This window comes from Mytilus galloprovincialis, chromosome 14, assembly GCF_965363235.1.
Source record: "Mytilus galloprovincialis chromosome 14, xbMytGall1.hap1.1, whole genome shotgun sequence".
Classification (NCBI taxonomy): domain Eukaryota; kingdom Metazoa; phylum Mollusca; class Bivalvia; order Mytilida; family Mytilidae; genus Mytilus; species Mytilus galloprovincialis.
In genome coordinates, this window is record NC_134851.1 from 48,189,891 (window position 1) to 48,202,148 (window position 12,258).

The 12,258-nt window shown below is 33.1% G+C and overlaps 1 protein-coding gene across 2 annotated transcripts in view; it reads left to right on the top strand.

The window, feature by feature from the left end:
• LOC143058980 (uncharacterized) overlaps window positions 1–12,258 on the top strand; it is a 40,390-nt gene that overhangs the window by 4,217 nt on the left and 23,915 nt on the right. For both annotated transcript variants that reach the window (XM_076232463.1, XM_076232462.1), the window contains exons 2-5: window positions 1,463–1,535; window positions 2,028–2,363; window positions 4,296–4,340; window positions 7,048–7,149. In XM_076232463.1, the coding sequence (XP_076088578.1) occupies window positions 1,466–1,535; window positions 2,028–2,363; window positions 4,296–4,340; window positions 7,048–7,149 (553 nt within the window). In that variant the 5' untranslated portion in view covers window positions 1,463–1,465. The remainder of the gene's footprint in view (window positions 1–1,462; window positions 1,536–2,027; window positions 2,364–4,295; window positions 4,341–7,047; window positions 7,150–12,258) is intronic.

Below are 12,258 nucleotides of genomic sequence, written 5' to 3' on the forward strand. Positions count from 1 at the left end.
TGCAGATTACATGCACAGCTACTACGATATGGTATGGACAAAATGCTCCACGGCCTCCACCTCCTGGTCCATGGTCGTATTTCCGTTCGCAAACAGTATCCATAGGGATTAGGCATACATCTTAACGAATAGATTTTCTCTGCAAAGTGGTGAGCCGATCTTCTTCCCAGGTTTTGTCAAATGAAAGAATACCATGATACTGTCTTGTGATCGGACTCAGAATTTCTCCAACTCACAAAAACTTATTGCGAATCATTTAAGGTTGTGTGAACCTTCAGGCTGAAGCTATTCATATTCTTTATTTTAAAAGAACGCGCAAAATCCGTTATGGCTCTCTTCTGTGCGATCAACTGTTATAACTTGCTGTTTGCATGTTGTTTCACATGTTATCGACAGACGCCAATGGAACCGTTACCGTGACCCAGATATATAGGCGATATATCCTAAGATTATAACAGGGAACCAGTTTTACATCAGTAAAACGTTGTTATCTCCCTTAGTGTCGAAATCTACATTTTGTACCTTCAGTAGTTGTTACTTTATCATAAGGTACCAAAATGTTTGATAAAAATCAATTCGTATCGGCCCCAGATAAAATGTATATATCATTGAAAAAGTTCCAAATTATCTCCCTTTTGTGGAAAAATGCCATTTGTCTGGCATTAAGATTGAAATATCTTTTTTATCTCATCGATGACCAATAGGTTTTATTATAATTTCCAAATAATCTGTACTTAAACTGAACTATTGTAAAATTGAGCGATTTCTGTAATAGTTTTTTTTTAATTCGATATTACCTTTTTTCATCTATAAGTTTAACAGAAAAAAAACACCTTTACAAAAATGTATGCTTCTTTCGCAGGCAGATTGTTAGCGCAAATGAACGGTGACCCCATTTTTTCATTTATTTTTCTATTAACTATAAGCTAAATTTCAATTATAGAAAAATATAAATGATTTATACCCTCGAGCCCCTTAAATATATACAAATGATAGAATTCAAAAGCGAAAGGGGTTATCAAATAACTTTTCTGAATTGCGTTTTCAAGACCGCATAGTCAAACCAAACACGCTTTAATTTCATTTTAAAACTCGTATGGTGTTCAAAACACGATCGAAGTTACCTTTTGGCGCCTATAAATTGTGTGGAAATGTCATATCATGACGCGGGAAAAATAAGCAATGTCTTCCGCCAAATTAAATATTCGGTTTGAAACATGATTAAATTTCATGAAAAATGAAAGTGTGTCACCCTTTAATGATGTGAATGAATTCTATTTAATATCTTTAGTATCATGTTCATTTGAAACTACAATATTACAAAAACTCGAACTGGCCTTAACCGGTCACCATAAAATATTCATCTTTAGAAGGTATTGGGTGGTGTGTTTCCTATTACATTTGATAAAATCCTCATTACAATTGATTCAGTATGTCAATGTAAAATTTCTTTTTCTTACAGGCTATGATCACAATGATGCCGAATGGATTTGCACAGGGTATCTCTCTATTACTTTTCTTGTCTACTGTAAAAGGTAAGCACGCACAATGATTAGCTTTTACTTTTATCTCGTTTTCTATGAACACTTGCAGCTTTTTTTTTTGAATAAATCACATTCAATCTTTCTCTGATAACATCATAAATATATAACACAATGATATCTTGTACAATCAAAATTTTAACTGCCATAGATATTTTGCAAGTGAAACCCTTAAGGTGGTACCTAACACTTTAACTTAAATTAATTTGGCTCGTTTAATTTTCTTAAAATTTTGACAAATTATTTACTTTGACCCTTTGACAAAAAGATAAAAATTTCAAAAAAATTGAACCAACCGTTTAATCAGAAAAATTACACTGGTTATATAGCAGTTTGACAAACACTTATTTTGATCATTGATATTCCCCATGAACACAACGTCATTAAAACGTTCTGCTGATTTTACAGAGTTATCTCCCTGTAGTGTCAGGTACCACCTTAAGATTTTTAATATTGATATTCATGAATACATTTTTATATTTTCAGGAGTTGAATTTCACAATTTCTATATAACGGATATAGAGTGCATCGATGGAAACGTTACTGTCACCATGATATGCAATGTAAATAATACCGGCCATGGGATCACAATTTTAAGAAATAACGACCAAATAGCATATTGTGCATGGAACGATGTACTTTCATCAACTACTTGCACAAACAGCAATCGACAGTATAAACTCACTAATTTAACTATAGTTAATGCCTCAATGATTTACCGAATAGAATCAGCATCGATAGACAATCTCATTGGTACATGGGTTTGCCAAAATGGAGGACCAAAAGATCCAAGTTGGAGTTTATCTTTTCCTAATATAACATGTAAGTATGAAAAAAAAGGTTCGTATCATAGTTCTATGTTTAAGTCCCCATACATTTGAATTAAACGGTGGTCAATTGAAGAGCATGAACTTATTGACCAGACATCTATTTGATTGGGCAATTGTAAGTAATTTCTTATAAGATATTAATGCATAAATAATTGTTACAAAAAAACGTACAAAAACGAAAAAACTTTTATATACAACATGAACAATAAAACGAGATGAGCATAGCTGTAGTATGCATATGGTAAATCAATCATCTTGTTCATCCCTTGAATCATTGTCTTGTTTTCTAGCTCTTCTATTTTCTGCGGTCACGGACTGGGCTATGCTTGCATAACCTTCAGTCAATGGTAAATGTTTAGAAACAGGTTTACCTGCATTAGTCAATTATAAATGTCCCGTTTGCTGTTTCGCTATTTGTCAAGTTTCCAAAAATACTGTGTTCAGATATGTTTTTTTAGTTTGTGATGACATTTATACCTTCGAAACATGTTTATGGAGGCGGGAGTGTTGGTCATCACATTGCACACTATTGCCTAAATATTGAACCATTGAAAGCGTGACATGATTCATTTATTCTTTTTTGAAAGCAATCATATAAAATAACATTATGAAAATGTTTTCCGATTAACAAAAATATTTTTGAAACATATATAATCATTATAACCGAATATACCAGGCTAACTATATATATGGAAAGCAAGGTTTGGGTGTAGTCTACATAAGACCAATCAGTATCACTCTTTATTAGTTAAGACAGTTGAATGGTGTCTCGTAAATAATGTTAAGAAACAATAATCCGGCGTATTAGTAATATACAATCCAGAGACATAGGAAGAAATGTTAAATTCCGTTAGTTTATAATTTACCAAAAAGTCACAAATGTACTCACCATACTACATTTGTACTAACACAAGTACAAAATTATAAACCTTTAACTGGGTATGTCTGCTATCTCCCTAGTTTAATCTATTAAAAAAACTGTCAGCTATCATGTAGGAAGTTGAAAGTGATATTACACACTGCTGGTGGAGATTTATTTCCCCGAGGGTATCACCAGCCCAGCACTTGTTGTACTGACATGAATTATCATTGATATGATTATATTTATAAATCAACTGTTTATAAAATTTTGAATTTTTGAAAAACTAAGGCTTTTCTACCTCAGGCATATATAACCTTAAGTTAGCTGTATTTGGCAAAACTTTTAGGAATTTTGGTCCTCACTGCTCTTCAACTTCGTACTTTATTTGGGCTTTTTAACTTAACCTTTTTTGGATTAGAACGTCACTGATGAGTCTTTTGTAGACTCTGGCCTCTGGCGTATATACAAATTTTAGTCCTGGTATCTATGATGAGTTTATTTACACACACATTAACAAATAAAATGAGAGCTGTGGTGTAGTGGTAAGTGCATCGGACTACTAACACAAAGGTTCCTGGTTCGATTCCTGTTTAGGATGAACATTTCAGGAACTCAATTTTCTGTCTCCCTTGACACCATCTGCGAGTATGGTCTTGAGGAAACGATGATAGTCCGTCGGAAGGGGACAATAAATGGCTGACCCGTGTTAAGAGAGAGCCATATCTCTTGCACGTTAAAGACACCCTTGTAGATTTCGAAAAAGAGCACAGGCTAATGCCGCTACAAGGCAGCACTCGCACCTGTAAAGTGGAAAGGGATTAATATAAGTTGCAAAACTTGTTTCCCAATCCACTATAACTAAATATGTTTAAACTAAATAAATATGTTTAAACATAAAACAATTAAATATTTACGTTGTGGTAAGAACTATGATGACAGAATTTGAACAAATTATAGCAGAAATGTTTAAGAATGTAGAATAGTTAACACGTGTCTATGACTTTATTCAAGTTTCCAACTTTATTTGAGGCATTTAATTTCATGTATCCTTTTTAATTGTAGGTCCACCGAAAAATAATCCAGCGACAAAATGTGATCATGAAAATGGCAAGTTAACTATTCAAATTTTTACATGGCGAAAAGTTAGTTAAAATAGTCACACATAAACATAGAAAAGTCAGTAGATAAAAGTATTAATATTAACATTTTTAACTCTTCAGAGTATTGTCCTCTCCTTTTATTTTTAGGGAGAGGAGTTGAAATAGGAATGGAGAGGAGTTAAAATAAGAACAGTGACATGTAAAAAAAGTGCACGCAGAATTATGTTCATTATTTTTTATTATACATGTGCAGAAGGTGAAGGATCCGATTATCCGCCCGGAACACGTAATAACATTTCTTTTGTTTGATTAGTTCTTTTTGGTCCGTCTTTTGTTTTGTAGACTTTTGTTTTCTTTTGATAGTTGTTCAATGCTTTTGCGCTCTATTTTTGTGATTGAGTTATAAATTTGGATATCTTCTATCTATAGTTTGAATAAATGCTGACATACATTGGTAAACATATTACCAACACACATACTCTTTTACACTTGATATTTATGTTTTCTTGCATTCATCTTCTGACATTTATAGTTTATAACATTTTGATATAATCACAGAAGAAACATTGATAATTTTATCGTTAATTTGTACATTTTCCTTTTATGTATACTTTTTTTTATACTATTTATATTATAAAAAATAAACCGAGCCAGTTCAACATTGGTATGATCGAATGAATATCGAATACGGAAGACCTTTCCCGTTCATTTAAAAAAGCTCAAGGAGATTTGAATTTTCGCAACATATATATATATATTATATATACAACTCGTCTAAACATCAACCCAACAATGTTAGATCTGTAAATTTGCTTTCGCACCTAAACATCAACCCAACAATGTACACAGCCATGTATCACCATCATTGATGGCGATCCGATGGATACATCTGTTGTAGGGTTGTCACTGACTCAGACGTACTTATATATATATCGAGAGAGAGAGAGAGAGAGAGAGAGAGAGAGAGAGAGAGAGAGAGAGAGAGATTTATACTTATTAACTTTAATGTAAAAAAATATGGTGCTGTTTCTAGGATTATTTTTATTTTCTATTATGTTGGAAGATGTGCTACATTTTAATCACTGTGAAGTGTTACATCTTTAGACGCAACCCCTAAATAATTTAAAATTTCTGAGAACAATTGAAGGTCTTTCTACATCAATTTAATAAATTAATGACGAGAAGCTACTTTCGGTTTACTAAAAGTTACTTTTGGCGTCCAAGCATATATTTTTTCATATTGATTCAATAATTTACAACAGGTCTTTCCACAAAATAATTGAAAGACCTAATTACCAGAAAAGTAGAGCATGAGATGCCGAATTTAAACATAACAAAAATACATTGCTTTTCGAAATTTCTTCTGAGACTACCAAATGACCTTTTTTTGGACGTATCGATAATTAAGGCGAGTAAACACTAAAGCGTCTTCAATGTTTCGTATGCTTTCCTAGAGTCTAAGATATACAAAGAGACGTCGGCAAGTGACGACGTTGCGGACCTATTGTTACGTAAATGGCGGTAAAACGCTAAGCAAATAAAAGAGTATAAAATACTAAACTGAAACTATAACTAATTCACAACAGACCTTGATATATTCGGTATAATTTACATGGTCATTATCACATTAAAAGACAACGAATAGTTATCAAAGGTACCAGGATTATAATTTAGTACGCCAGACGCGCGTTTCGTCTACATAAGACTCATCAGTGACGCTCATATCAAAAAATTTATAAAGCCAAACAAGTACAAAGTTGAAGAGCATTGAGGATCCAAAATTTCAAAAAGTTATGCCAAATACGGCTAAGGTAATCTATGCCTGGGATAAGAAAATCCTTAGTTTTTTGAAAAAATAATTTTTTTTTAAACAGGAAATTTATAAAAATGACCACACTATTGATATTCATGTCAACACCAAAGTGTTGACTACTGGGCTGGTGATACCCTCGGGGACGAAACGTCCACCAGCAGTGGCATCGACCCAGTGGTGTAAATAGTTATCAAAAGTACCAGGATTATAATTTAGTACGCCAGACGTGCGTTTCGTCTACATAAGACTCATCAGTGACGCTCATATCAAAAAGTTAACATTTGATTAGTACGCTTTATGTTTTGTGACTTATACAAGAATTTTAATAAATCGTGTAATTATTAGATACTCATATTTCGATATGGTGCGTAATTGAAAGCAACTTGTTTTATAACTTAAATCACAATAAATATTGATATTGATAACATGTTTGGAAGTCAAATTCTTAAGATGAAGTTCACAATCGTTCCAAAATTGAGGAAACCGTATTTAAAAGATGCTAAATTTTCATAAACCAATTAAAAAGATTTAAACCAAATAAAAATTGGAAAATTAGGGAATCGCACGAAATCGAACAACCTGGCTCGTCGAAAAAGTATCGACTTTTGCTAAACATGCATTACCCTTCGATACAAGATTGAGCGATAAAAAAAAAAAAAAAAGCCGAAGAAAAAGAATAAATCTTCAGAAAACAGCAGAAAAAGATCAAAAGAGAACATGTTACTGGTGTTATCCCTTTTCTGTAAATAAGGTGTCATTATACTGATGTGTTATTTGTCCAGTTCTTGTCCATTCGTTTTTGATGTGTTTTGTTATTTGATTTTGCCATGTGATTATAGACTTTCCGAATTGATTTTCCTCTGAGTTCAGTATTTTTGTGATTTTACTTTTTTTTTTGTAGACATGGTGAAAAGGAAGCGTATTGCAGACATATTTATGATGCTGGCACCTTTGATTGGTTGTGGCGTTTTAACATTCATAACTATACCTGCTAAACAAACAGGTACTTTAAAGCATATTATTAGTAAAAGTATATTGTTTCTTTGTATATCATCGTGATTGAACATACATTATACTTTATTGTAACTACATGCTCACATTAATCAATATTCAGTCTTGCTTGTTCTAATTTTTTTTTATGTAATCATTATTCTTTTACTGCATGTTTCTCCTTATGGGGAATATCCTCTTACTTTATAATTTAAAGTTGGTGACTATATTGAATGCACCTATACCACAAGTTTGAGCATTATAAAAAGCTGTTGACTTCTTCGTTCTATCCTGATTGAATGTAATAAATGTGCATGTGGTTGTTGGTTTAGTATTGAAAATTTTGTATTTGTAGATATAGATAGATATACAATGGATGATTTAGAGTTGGAATATAAATTTTTCTAAAGTTTTCTTTTCATTTTTAGCCAGGCGTTATCAGTCTATTTTCGTTTTATGAGTTTGGCTGTCCGTTTGGTATCTTTCGTCCCTCTTTTAAGATGAACTTTTCTCAAACTTTGAACTGGCTGTTCAGGTAAAGGTAAGGTTTGAGTACACATGGAGATAACTCGAATTCAAATAATTGAAAAAAGGAGGGAACCGCCATTTTGAATTGCTTTGATTAACCGATTTTCGAAAACTACATTTTATCGAAAATTAAACAACACCACACTGAAAATCGCCATTTTGATGTACTTTTATCAAATTTGAATCGTACAAGTAACGTTATGACCTTCAGTTTGTTAGTTTTCATTTATATGACGTCAGGTTTAGCCATAACGTCTTTGTGCAAAAACCATTCATGAAGTTTCGCGGAATTTTATTTCATTTCATAAAAATAGATATTTTTAAAGGGGGTATTGAGTTTTATTCTTGCGTGTGTGTACATACATCTGAATATACATATCATAGCGTAAGTCCGTTTTTACAAATTGGTTTCCGTTCTCTTACTTAAGTTTGCCTCAACCAACTAATATAAAAATTATGCACAATGCTCCTTACCACAAAAACACAGAATGAATTTGAATTTTGATGTCGTCACTTTTACAGAGCGAAAAACGGAACATTTTTATGATACTTTTAGTCAATTTCGTTTAAAATGATTTTTAAATGTGTTTACTTATAGAGGATGCATATATATATTCTCAAATATTTTTATTGCAATTTTTTTTACGAATGACAGAATATTAAACTTGGTCTTTTCAAATGTACAGTTTGCAAGTTTGTCCGCAAATACGCACACAACACACACGTTTATATAATTCGAAATATATGTTCTTTTATCAATCCCTTTTACAACTGACTGAATGTTTCTAATAGTAATTTTATTTTATGGATGCATTAGATATGTGACTTTCAGACACAACTATTGTATTGTGTCGTCCTGAACATGTTTGAAGTATTTGCGACTGGGAATTTTACAACCTCTAATCAAACAAACTTCTATGCATATCAGTCAACTTTGCATCAATTTATCTTAAAAATAAACAAGGATGGTAACATGTGTCTCTGCACATGCATTGACTCATTATAAATCCTGTAAATTTAGGTTTTAGTCTTTCTCCGTATATTAGAGATCATAATGAAGTAGTAACGACACTCGGAGTATTTGTATGAAGTTGTTTTCTGAATTTAGTTTCTGTTCTCTACCTTTATTTTGTTTCAACGAAATGTTAGAAAATTTATATGTAATGCTTTGACGTTACCCGCGATGTTCGTACCTCATTGGAAAATCGGTGTAGTTGGCAAGATGCAAGTCCGAAATATATAATTATGTGATATCATATTCATTGCTATTGTACGTATTTTAAACAAATATTGTTTTTTTAGATAAAAACTTAAAAAAATAATTGTTGAAACTATGTTTCATGCTGCATGCAACAAGCTTCATTAAAAAAAAAAACTGACTATTTTAGGTTGTCCCGCGAAACATATTTCATTTATTGTAACCACTAAACTATGATTTTCGTCTAAACTATTTGATATTTTTAAAAACGTTTTTTTTCAATTACCATAACTTCTTTATTTCTCAATAACGATTCCATGTTTATAATTTTATCCTTTACCTTGTCTGTGTTGGTCCTACAACTGTTACAATATTAAACAGAATTAGCTGGTACACAAATTTCAGAACTTCCGGCTACTCTTGCAAATCCCTTAACATAAGAATTTTGTGTTTCAATTGAGTTGTATAGTTTTGAAAAGATCCATACATTGAGATATTATGTTCATACCAATAAGACCAGACCAGTCCTTCCTGTTTACTCCAGGAGAATCCTTTAAAATCAAACTTCCTCTGTCCTTAATAGTTTCACCAAATAAAGGTAAGTATACATCTGTTTCTATATATCCAACGTACGGGATGTCTAATCCATTGGCTGCCCTAAGCCGCAGCCAACTCTTATCTTGGTGCAATTCAAAATTTGATTTAACATCTTATTGAAAAACGATTCAGAAATAGTACTTACTATTGATCCAGTATTTAAAATACATGATACAACTGCATCTCCAATTTTCATGTCAACAATAGGACTGCTGCCAACGGATTTCCTAACAAGGGACGAGCCATTCGTACCATCGCCAGTTCCCTGCAACCGTATGCTGTTTTTGTTTAAATCATTTGTTTCATACTTTTGGTTATGCGTAGCATACCCTTGATCTCTGATGAAGCTGTGACAATTTCTTTTTATGTGTCCAGGCTTACCACAATAGTAACAATCTCTAGGCTTTCTATAGGGTCCTTTTTAGCTCACCTGGCCCGAAGGGCCAAGTGAGCTTTTCTCATCACTTGGCGTCCGTCGTCCGTCGTCGTCCGTCGTCGTCCGTCGTCGTCCGTCGTCGTCGTCCGTCGTCGTCCGTCGTCGTCCGTCGTCGTCGTCCGTCGTCGTTAACTTTTACAAAAATCTTCTCCTCTGAAACTACTGGGCCAAATCAAACCAAACTTGACCACAATCATCATTGGGGTATCTAGTTTAAAAAATGTGTGGCGTGACCCGGTCAACCAACCAAGATGGCCGCCACGGCTAAAAATAGAACATAGGGGTAAAATGCAGTTTTTGGCTTATAACTCAAAAACCAAAGCATTTAGAGCAAATCTGACATGGGGTAAAAATGTTTATCAGGTCAAGATCTATCTGCCCTGAAATTTTCAGATGAATCGGTCAATCGGTTGTTGGGTTGCTGCCCCTGAATTGGTAATTTTGAAGAAATTTTGCTGTTTTTTGTTATTATCTTGAATATTATTATAGTTAGAGATAAACTGTAACAGCAATAATGTTCAGCAAAGTAAGATCTACAAATAAGTCAACATGACCAAAATGGTCAGTTGACCCGTTTAGGAGTTATTGCCCTTTATAGTCAATTTTTAACCATTTTTCGTTAATTAAAGTAATCTTTTACAAAAATCTTCTCCTCTGAAACTACTTGGCCAAGTTAATCCAAACTTGGCCACAATCATCTTTGGGGTATCTCGTTTAAAAAATGTGTGGCGTGACCTGGTCAACCAACCAAGATGGCCGCCACGGCTAAAAATAGAACAAAGGGGTAAAATGCAGTTTTTGGCTTATAACTCAAAAACCAAAGCATTTTGAGGAAATCTGACATGGGATAAAAATGTTTATCAGGTCAAGATCTATCTGGCCTAAAATTTTCAGATGAATCGGTCAATCGGTTGTTGGGTTGCTGCCCCTGAATTGGTAATTTTGAGGAAATTTTGCTGTTTTTGGTTATTATCTTGAATATTATTATAGATAGAGATAAACTGTAAACAGCAATAATGTTCAGCAAAGTAAGATCTACAAATAAGTCAACATGACCAAAATGGTCAGTGGACCCGTTTAGGAGTTATTGCCCTTTATAGTCAATTTTTAACCATTTTTCGTAAATTAAAGTAATCTTTTACAAAAATCTTCTCCTCTGAAACTACTTGGCCAAATTAATCCAAACTTGGCCACAATCATCTTTGGGGTATCTAGTTTAAAAAATGTGTGGCGTGACCTGGTCAACCAACCAAGATGGCCGCCACCGCTAAAAATAGAACATAGGGGTAAAATGCAGTTTTTGGCTTATAACTCAAAAACCAAAGCATTTTGAGGAAATCTGACATGGGATAAAAATGTTTATCAGGTCAAGAACTATCTGCCCTGAAATTTTCAGATGAATCGGTCAATCGGTTGTTGGGTTGCTGCCCCTGAATTGGTAATTTTGAGGAAATTTTGCTGTTTTTGGTTATTATCTTGAATATTATTATAGATAGAGATAAATTGTAAACAGCAATAATGTTCAGCAAAGTAAGATCTACAAATAAGTCAACATGACCAAAATGGTCAGTGGACCCCTTTAGGAGTTATTGCCCTTTATAGTCAATCTTTAACCATTTTTCATAAATCTAAGTAATCTTTTACAAAATCTCCACTGAAACTACTAGGCCACAATCATCTTTGGGGTATCTAGTTTGAAAAATGTGTCCGATGACCTGGCCATTCAACCAAGATGGCCGCCACGGCTAAAAATAGAACATAGGGGTAAAATGCAGTTTTTTGCTTATAACTATGAAACCAAAGCATCTAGAGCAAATCTGACAAGAAGTTAAATTGTTAATCAAGTCAATATCTATCTGCCCTGAATTTTTCAGATGAATTGGACAACTGGTTGTTGGGTTGCTGCCCTCCAATTGGTAATTTTTAAAGAAATTTTGCCGTTTTTGGTTATCTTGAATACTATTATAGATAGCGATAAACTGTAAACAGCAATAATGTTCAGCAAAGTAAGATCTACAAATAAGTCAACATGACCTATATGGTCAATTGACCCCTTAAGGAGTTATTGCCCTTTATAGTCAATTTTTAACAATTTTCATTAATTTGGTAAATTTATGTAAATTTTTACCAAATATAGTTCTCTGTTACAAATGGGCAAAGTTCATGATAGATATAATTGTAAGAAGCAAAATCGTTCAGTAAAGTAAGAACTTCAAACACATCACCATCACCAAAATACAATTTTGTCATGAATCAATTTGTGTCCTTTGTTTAATATGCACATAGACCAAGATGAGCGACACAGGCTCTTTAGAGCCTCTAGTTTTTCTTCTTTTAATGTTTTTACTTCTGATTTGATGCTT